The 9,875-nt window shown below is 48.5% G+C and overlaps 1 protein-coding gene across 1 annotated transcript; it reads right to left on the bottom strand.

The window, feature by feature from the left end:
* Positions 1–7,024: 7,024 nt before the first annotated feature.
* LOC310839057 (uncharacterized protein) lies at positions 7,025–9,351 on the bottom strand. The gene is made up of 2 exons (XM_083727246.1): positions 8,031–9,351; positions 7,025–7,129 (listed from the first exon to the last, which is right to left on the bottom strand). Exons 1-2 carry the CDS (start codon positions 8,898–8,900, stop codon positions 7,091–7,093), a joined length of 909 nt encoding a protein of 302 aa, XP_083583372.1. The 5' UTR covers positions 8,901–9,351; the 3' UTR covers positions 7,025–7,090.
* Positions 9,352–9,875: the final 524 nt, after the last annotated feature.

Raw genomic sequence — 9,875 nt, 5'->3', positions numbered from 1 at the left:
TACTTCTGAAAAGTTATGGTATCTCTGTGAAGCAGCTTCATAAGCATTTGCTGGGGTTTGTAACATAGTTGCTAAAGCAATTAGCAGGAAGGAGGTATGTAGTTGCTAGAACAATTGACGGAGTGGTCCAGGAGGGGGTGAAGTACAGTGGTACTTCGGGTTACATATGCTTCAGGTTACATACGCTTCAGCTTACACACTCCGCTAACCCAGAAATAGTGCTTCAGGTTAAGAACTTTGCTGCAGGATAAGTACAGAAATTGGGCTCCGGCGGCACGGCGGCAGCAGGAGGCCCCATTAGCTAAAGTGGTGCTTCAGGTTAAGAACAGTTTCAGGTTAAGAACGGACCTCCAGAACGAATTAAGTACTTAACCTGAGGTACCACTGTACAGCATAGTACAAGGATGGGGAGCCTGTTGTTGGACTCAAGCTCTCATCATTCTCAGACAACATGGCCAATGATCAGGGACAATGGATACTGTAGGCCAATGCCTAGGGTTGCCGTACGTCTGGATTTTCCCCGACATGCCCAGGATTCAAACTACAAAAATAGCATCTGGGGTGGGTGGGTTTAAAAACACCAAAATGTCTGGAGGTTTGGGAGCACAAAAAGCTATGCCCTGGAAGAGGAAGCAAGCAGTTGCCTCCTTTCCTGCCACCACTAGCCAAGCACGTGCAGGACGCAATGCCAGGGCTGCGTAAGCATCGCAAGAGCCCTTATGCCTTCTCAAAATCATGCAGGCTTTGGGAAGGTCACAGGGAAGGTGCTCCTAGTCCCTAGAAGGGACCCAGAGCAAGGCTTGGATGGCTTAAGGTGGTTCTGCGGATTATGCAAAAAAAATCTTAAATATCTCTACTTTTTGGACAACCCTACCTATGCTACCTGAAGAGGGTTCCCACTCATGATGTAGTGAATAGCGTGTTGGACTTGGGCCAGGAAGAACTGAGCTAATTGACTCAGAAACTCACTGAATGACATTGGGCCCATAACATACAAAGCAAGATGGCAGCTCGTGGCAAATTTCACCGATTCGTAGGACACTTCCATCCATGTCAATGTTTTTAGGATTAAGCTGCAAGGTGAGTTTCAACTCTTATAAAAATCTGTCGGTTTCCACTTTTTTCTTCCCCATCCAGATTCTAGTGGTGGCTTACCAGTTATCTCCTGAAGAAAGCGCCTGGAGGTCAACTAATCTTTATATGGTTATATAACAACTTTCTACTAAGCATCAAAGACCGGCAGAATCAACAAATAAGCACCATATGCTTGTTCCCGGATTCTCATTCTCTCTCTCTCTCTCTCTCTCTCTCTCTCTCTCTCTCTCTCTCTCCATGCATTACAGTAGTTTTCTGCTTTAGGGGGAAATTGCTGCTTGGTTGACTCTTTATGCTCTTCTTCTCCTTCTATAAGTAAAATAGATATGATAAGATTGGTCTCCACAGCTTTTGTTCATGTTCTGTTCAACTCGTTTCCCATTAGAGAGCATTTATGCAACCCATTATTAGTTTTCCCCATACCCTGCTTGCAATCTTTTGATGCTCACAAAAGGATCTTGAGTGTAGAAGTACAGAGTGGTACAGTGGACCTGGAGAGGGCCTTGACAGAGCCATATACCCCTGAGAGCCTCCAAAGAGTGTTCTTGAGAATCCATGCTATAGGACTGTAGACAGGAACCGTATATATCCCCCTCCCAAAACCATCGGCTAAACATTTTTGTGGCAATTGGACCTGGTTAACCACTGCTCACATTGAGAATTCTCTGCTTCTCTACTATGATTACTTATTCTATTTATTTGTCACTTTTTATACTCAAGCGTCTCAATGCAACTTATGCAGTAAAGACAGAAATAACAAAACAACTAACTCCATTAAAATGAAATGCAACAACAGCAATAAAGCAATTTCTTCATTGGTTTAGTCCAAGAATCATTCAAGAAGCAAACAAATCCTATTCACCTCAATGAAAAGGATGCGTGAAAAAATGGGGTTACTAACTAGTTACCTTCCCAATTAAGTACCACAGCCCTGGGAAAATGAAAATATTCCTGCCTGGCACTTAAAAACAGATGATGGTGCCAGGTTTAGCTTGCTGGGCTTCTAGGCTATGATCGGTATGCGTCTTTTGTTTTTATGAGAGTGTAACACAAGCAGGGAGCCACCACTAAGAAGGCCCGTTCTCACGTTCTGAGTTCCTATACCTGGTCAACTGAGAACCTGACCTTGGGCCAGTTATTATCTGTACCTAACAAAGGGATCATGTGTCAGGCCAGACCTTGCCTCCAACCCCCCAAGATTGTAGCACAGGCAAATGCTGTTCTGGAACATGGCATCATTGCTCTTGATGTGCACCAGAGCTATGCTTCCTCCTTCGTCCGCCTCTGTCCATGGGTGAAAAAGACTACATGAACTGACACTGAAAAATCAGGAGCCTGTAGAAGCGTGTATTTTTCCAGAGATTTCAGGAGCTTGAAGTAATAGGCTTGAAAACTGCCAGGTGTGAGAGAGCCCTTGTTACCAAGTAAAGTCACTGAATAAGAGGAGTCAATATGATGGAAGAAGCCAAAGGCAACAGTGTCAGCGTAAAAGCTGAATCGTTTACCTGATTATAGCTTTTTTAAAGGCAAAGGTTATTGCGCTGGATGAGGACAGGAGAAATTGCTTTCTAACAAACTCAAATATGTCTCCACATGGCTATCATTTTTCAATTACAAAGCTACTTTCCCTTGCAAGCTGCCATTATAATGTAAGATTCTGATGTTTAGCTCCTTTGTAGAATATTATAATTACAGGACTTATAGGAGCTATTTCTGAAATACACTGAATTCTGTCATGGGCATTGGAAAACTGCAACCCGCAAAAGAGATATATTCCTTCAAATAATCTATAAAACAGTTTGTGGGCTCATTATTATTGTTATTGTTATTGTTATTATTAAGCTGTCAGCACAGAAACCTTGTTTTCTAGAGACATGGCTGTACCATTTTCTGAGAATCGTATTATGCCTAGTTTATACCTAGTTGAAACCTATCGGGCCAGTGAAATCTTAGTCATAATTCTTTTCACTGCTTTTCTATTTATTTCTGCCATCATCCCTTTATCTGGGCACCGTCCCCCGTTTTATTGATGTAATTCAATTCCCATCACTTTTGCCAAGAGGGCTGTTTTCAAAACTCTCAAATGCTCCAAATTTCTCCATCTGTTCTTTCTTTCTGTCCTTCTTCCTTCCTTCCTTTCCTTCTCTTTGCCTATCCCTTCTGTGCATTTCCAGCACACAGCATCTGGTTTTACTTGGGTAACCTTGGCAGGCTGTCTGCACCGCTCAGAAGGTTGGCTTCGGACCAAGCTAGGATCCACATCCTTCTAGATTGCAGCAGGGCCTTTCATGGTAAGAGTCGATGCAAGCATTTCTCTAAGTGTGGTCCTAAAGACTATCAGTGATGAACAGAAAACTTTCAGGAGGTCAGAGGAGAGAGCTTTGACAGTGAAAAGAATATCTGCATTTAAGCATTTAAGTTTCACACAGTCTAGCTCAAAACTTTAGCTGCATTGTTGTGCCAGGTTTTCTTTGTGCTGAATATGACAATTCTGCTGCACTTTGCAGTGTTTTTATTATTTATCCTTGCTGTAATTGTTATTGCATTTGTAATTTGTTATTGCTTTGTAATTATTATTGCATTTTTGTATCAATCTCCTTGAGCTTGGAATGGTGGTATTTTATTTTAATATTTATTTCCTTCCTCTCCTCCAAGAGGCTCAAGGCAGCACACGCCATTCACTCCCAATGTTATCCTTACAACAACCCTGTGAGGTAGGTTAGGCTGAGAGATGGTGATAGGCCCAAGGTCACCCGATAAGATTCATGACTGAGTGGGGATTTGAACCCTGCTCTCCCAGGTCCTGGTCCAAGACTCTAACCACTACGCTACAGTGTAGCTTATTAAATAAATACTAACAAAATAACTGCTTTAAGTCTATTCTTAAATAGTTGTTCTCAGGCCTGTCAGGATGGCAGAATGTATAGAACTGTGGCGTATTAAAAGGTCATAACAACAGGCTGGAAAAAAAAAATTAAGAAAACAAAAATTCTAATGTAATTTAATTGAGTCACCTTGTAATTCCTTTTATTTTTCTTGAAGATTTAGAGCAGACTCGCACTTACTACAAACCCAGCTCTAAATTCCCATTGAGTAAACATGCTTCACTAGGTTCACGCAGGTCATACCTATCAGCCTAAAACTACCTCACAATGTTTTTGTGTGATAAATGCTGAGTTCATTGCACCAGACCCAGGAAGCCAAGCAAAAGTGAATGGCTGTTTCTTACCCTTTCATTATTTTCTTCCCCGTGAAGGGACTCTTTCAACATCCAAGTATGCATCAAAGTTTGTTTTCTGTTTTCAGCTAGGTCACAGAATGTGACTTGGAGAAATTTTATATACCATACTGAAATATACTCAGAGTCGCAAAGTGATTTCATGCTCTTTATTCAGCTCATAGTGGTGAGGAGGAATGAATGAAAGTCCCCTCAAAGTATCTGCTTTATATTCATTATTTACACAATGGGCTGCACATGATTGGCTAATTCCGGAATTCTACTGTAAGCCAATCAGGTTGTGGATTCACTTCAATCTGGAGCATGATTGGATAGTTCCTGCCAACCAATCATACTGCTGCATTGTTCTAGGACCAATCAGACTGCTGCATTCTGAATCCTATTGTTCTAGGACCAATCAGACTGCTGCCTTTTGTATCCTATTGTTCTAGGACCAATCAGACTGTTGCAGTTTGGATCCTATTCAACTCAGTACATAACACCCCTCCCCTCTAAGTTCCAGTCCTGCCCGGGAGGTCGCATTCATAGTCCTCGAGGTACGCCGGCGGCCTACGTGTGCGTTGCGGCCTGGGGTGTTCCCTGGTCCGGGGTTCAGGTTCTGGCTCGTGTTCCAAGGATGCTGGCTGTGATGGGGCTGTTTGGTCTGGCGCAATCGGCTCGCTCAGTCGTGGTTCTGGTTCTGGTGTCCTTTCGGCCTCGCAGGTCCTCTCTGTATTTACTGATTCTGCCTCTCCTGCTGGCCCCTCGTGCTCTATGGGCCTCACTGCCCCTCTGTTCCCTTGGGACTCTTCTGCCCTTTCCTCCTCCTGGTTTTCTCCCGGTAATCGTCGCCGTATCTGGTCACAGTGGCGGCGCCAGCATTGCCCCCCATCCGTTAGCACCTCATACGACACGGGGCCAGTGACCCTGGTGACTGTGGCGGGTACCCATGCTGGGCCTGCCCCAAAATTCTTTGCGTACACTGGGTCCTGAGCCTCGAAGGTCCGGGGGTTCTTGCCTTCCCCCACCACTGCCTCATCCTGAGCTCTATCGGGGTGAAGGCGGTCCAATCTGATTGCAAGGCGCCGACCCATTAGTAGTTCAGCGGGGCTCCGGCCAGTTGTTGAGCTGGGGATGCTGTGCTGTGCTAGAAGGAATGTGGCAAGGCGGTACTCCCAATCCCCTTGCGTCATGCGGCGAAGGGTGTCCTTGGTGGTCCGCACCATGCGTTCTGCTTGGCCATTGGTGGCAGGGTGGAATGGCGCCGAACGGATGTGGCGGATGGCGTTCTGCGCTGTGAAGGTTTGGAATTCTCCTGACGTAAATGCAGTCCCGTTGTCTGAGATGAGAGTGTCAGGGAGCCCGTGGGTTGCAAACAGCCTGCGTAGTACCCGGATGGCTGCGGACGTAGAAGTGGATGGTACCAGTGCGACTTCCAGCCATTTGGTGTAGGAGTCCACCACTATGAAGAATGTTTTCCCCTGAAAGGGGCCAGCGAAGTCCACATGCAGGCGTGACCATGGTGCTCGGGCGGACTCCCAGGACTGGACTGGGGCCCTTGGGGGATCTGGGTGGGATTCTTGGCAGGCCTGGCAGTGTTTGACCCAGGCCTCTATCTCTCCGTCGATCCCCGGCCACCACACATAACTCCTGGCAAGGGCCTTCATTCTTACTACCCCTGGGTGTGTCTCGTGTAGGGCTGTGAGGACCCTTTTGCGGAGGGGCTGGGGAACAACAACCCTGCTTCCCCATAACAGGCACCCTTGTGGGCCGACAGTTCATGTTTGCGGGTTGTGTAGCCGGCGAATTCTGGCCTGGGGCTGCTGCTGGGCCATCCCCTCCACACCCAGTCCAGGACCCGGGAGATGACCCTATCTTTCTTGGAATGGTGTGCAACTTCTTGTGCCTGAATGGGGCGGTCGGGAAGCAGCTCCAGGCTCATAACCTCTTGTGCAGGTGCTGGGTCGGGGCCTGTTTCCGGTAGTGGTAGCCTGCTGAGGGCGTCCGCATGGCCCATCGCCTTCCCCGGACAGTGAATCAGTGCATACTGGTAGCTGGCAAGGAAAATTGACCACCTGAGGACGCGAGGAGACAGCACTTGGGGGGTCTGCTTTTCAGGGGCAAACAAGCCAAGCAACGGCTTGTGGTCAGTCACCACGGTGAAGGGCCGCCCGTACAAGAAATCATGGAATTTTTTTACTCCCTTCACGATTGCCAGACCCTCCTTGTCGATTTGCGAGTAGTTCCGCTCGGTTGCGTTGAGTGTCTGGGAAAAGTATGCCACTGGTACCTCTCTTCCATCCGGGAATTGGTGTCCCAGGACAGCGCCAATTCCATAGGGCGAGGCATTGCATGCTAGCACCACCGGCAACCTCTCGTCGAAGTGTGCCAAGACCGAGTTTGAGACAAGCAAGTCCTTGACTGCTTGGAATGCGGCCTCCTGGCGCTGGCCCCACACCCAAGAGGCCCGCTTGTCCAGGAGTCTGTGTAGTGGCTCCGCTACCGCCGCCTTGTGGGGAAGGAAGGAATGGTAAAAGTTCAATAGTCCCAAGAAGGCCTGAAGTTCAGTCTTGTTCTTGGGCGCTGGGGCATCACAAATGGCCCGTACCTTGTCCCCAGTCGGGTGGACCCCTTCTGCGTCCACCATAAATCCCAGAAAGTCCACCTGAGGCACTCCTAGTAGACATTTTTCCCGCTTCACCTTGAGACCCGCCGTCTGGAAACGGTGCAGAACGGTGCGGAGGCGGTCCTCAAACTCCTCTGGTGTGGGCCCGGCAATCAACACATCATCGAAGAAGGGGGTGACGCCAGGAATCCCTTTAAGTAGAGAGTCCATTAGATTCTGGAATATGCCTGGTGCCACGCTGACACCGAATTGCAGCCGCTTTACCTTGAATGCTCCTCTGTGCGTCACAATTGTCTGTGCCTCTGCTGTGGCCTCATCTACTGGCAGCTGTTGATATGCTTGGGCCAAGTCCAGCTTGCCAAAAAATTTTGACCCAGCCAGGGTGGCAAGAACATGGCTGACCACTGGCACTGGGTATGCATGGGCCGTGAGGGCCTTGTTTATGGTACATTTGTAGTCTGCGCAGATGCGGACCGAACCATTAGGCTTGACGGGTGTGCCGATTGGGGTTTCCCAGGGGGCATTAGGCACTGGCTCCAGCACTCCTTGCTCCACGAGCCGGTCCAATTCCTCGTCTATACGGGGTTTCAGGGCGAACGGGACCCGGCGGGCCTTGAGCCTGACCGGTCGTACTGCGGGGTCAAGCTGTAGAGCAATGGGGGGGGCCTTATACTGTCCCAATTTCCCATCGAAAACCCCCGGAAATTCCTTGCATATGGCGTCCACGTCCACTTGTAAGCTAGTGTGGTTCACCCCGGTGACGGCTAGCCCCAGTGGTCCAAACCATGCCAATCCCAGTAAGCTAATGTAAGGGCCCTTGACCACCAGCAATTCCAGTTGCCGTGTCCGCCCTCGGTATTGCACCCTGAAGGTCCCCACCCCCATTGTGGGGACCTTACGTTTCTGGAAGTCCCGGAGGGTGAATGGGGCCGGCCTGAGTTTGGGACCCCCAGTAGGACACAGTTTCCTTAAGGTCCTTGCCGAGATTATGGATAGAGTTGAACCCGTGTCAAGCTCCATGCGGCATGGGGCCCCCTCTATCTGTACGTCAACATAAATTTTCTCTCCGTTGGGGTGGGACAACTGGTATACCTGGAAGTCCGTGAGCTCTGTCGAGTTGCCTTGGTGCGTTGGGCCCCGGGACCTGGGGCTCTTGGATTGGTCATCTGATGCCTGGCATCGGGTGGGCCGAGCCCGACACATCCGGGCGATGTGTCCCGATTTTCTGCACTGCCTGCACTCTGCGTTGCGGAAACGGCAGGTCCTCCTCTCGTGACTTTCTCCACAGCTTGCGCAGTTCCCTCCTTCTCGTTGAGGCAGCTGTGGTGTGTGGGCTGCTTGAGTGCGCTGCTGTACTCGGTGCACCTCCTCCCTGTTGGATCCTGAGTCGTCGGTGAGGTCTTCGTGGTGGACCCTCGGTTGGGACGGCTGGCTCGGCCGTGCCTCTTGCGTTGACCTCTCAGCAGCTTCCATTGCCAGGGCCTCCTCCAGAGCGACCTGGAACGTTAGGTCCTTCTTAGCGTAGAGGCGTCGTTGCAGCTTCTCATCCTTCAGGCCACCGACGAGGCGGTCACGAAGCATGTTCTCCAGCTCTGAGAAGTTGCAGAACCAGGCGGCTTGGCGGAGAGAGGTCACAAACCCAGTTATGGTTTCCCCAGGGGCTTGCCGCTTTGCGTAGAAGGCATTTCGATGAGCCACCACTGAGGGCTGTGGCAAAAAGTGCCCCTTCAGCTGTTCCATTATTGTTTTGTATGGAACAGTAGCGACGTCTTCAGGCGCAAGGAGAGCCCGGGCGATTTCAAACGTCTCCTCTCCGCAGACGCTGAAGAATATTGCCCTCTTCTTGGCGTCTTCTTCATCGGTGACCCCTTTGGCTTCTAGGAGGAAGGTGAAACGGGAGGCGTACGCTTCCCAGTCTCCAGATGCTGGGTTGAACGGTGAGAAGCTGCTGTCGGTTGCCATTCTGAGTTCCTTGTGTCCCGGAGCTGAAGCCTGGATACACGGTGTGAGGCAGCGGTGTGGCAGGTGGCGGTGCTGCGGTGCTGTGTGTGGCAGTCAGCTCAGCGGGATCCCACCTTCGTCGCCAGTGAAATATACTCAGAGTCGCAAAGTGATTTCATGCTCTTTATTCAGCTCATAGTGGTGAGGAGGAATGAATGAAAGTTCCCTCAAAGTATCTGCTTTATATTCATTATTTACACAATGGGCTGCACATGATTGGCTAATTCCGGAATTCTACTGTAAGCCAATCAGGTTGTGGATTCACTTCAATCTGGAGCATGATTGGGTAGTTCCTGCCAACCAATCATACTGCTGCATTGTTCTAGGACCAATCAGACTGCTGCATTCTGAATCCTATTGTTCTAGGACCAATCAGACTGCTGCCTTTTGGATCCTATTGTTCTAGGACCAATCAGACTGTTGCAGTTTGGATCCTATTCAACTCAGTACATAACACATACAGTCACACAACTTGTTTTCCCATATCTTTGGTAATGTGAATCCAATTATCTCCTTTTCTTTCTCCTGCACAGCTTAATCTAATAATAGTTTTGCAAAGACCCTGGGAAGAACACTGTACATTTTTCTTACAAGTTAGGCATTTACAGTGGAAGCAAAGATGATTGCTATGCTCTTTCCGAGGGTGTGGAAATCTAGTTATCAACCAGAGACATTTATTTGTTATATCTCAGATTTATACTCCGCACCTTCCTCCAAGCACTCCTTTAAGTAGCATTAGAAATTTTGTTTTATTTTGCACATACTGTTGAATATGGTTTGTGATTCCTCCTCTCTAATGAATATTGGAAAACAAACCTTAAGTAATTTGATATTTTCAAGTTAATAAGATCAAGTTCCTTAGGAGATGCAAATCCTGATTTTTGTTCTTTGTTACAAGACTGAAATGGGTTTGGGTCTCCCCGCTTCATTTCTTCA

This window comes from Podarcis gaigeae, assembly GCF_964106915.1.
Source record: "Podarcis gaigeae genome assembly, chromosome: 2".
Classification (NCBI taxonomy): domain Eukaryota; kingdom Metazoa; phylum Chordata; class Lepidosauria; order Squamata; family Lacertidae; genus Podarcis; species Podarcis gaigeae.
Note: the sequence above shows the minus strand (reverse complement) of the source record. Positions and strands in the feature narration are given on the sequence as shown.

Coding starts and splice junctions, on each gene's coding strand:
- LOC310839057 (XM_083727246.1), bottom strand. CDS start 8,900: ATGGCAACCGACAGCAGCTTCTCACCGTTCAACCCAGCATCTGGAGAC. Junction 7,130..8,030: donor CAGAGCTCACGGACTTCCAG/GTATACCAGTTG, acceptor CTCTACTTAAAG/GGATTCCTGGCGTCACCCCC.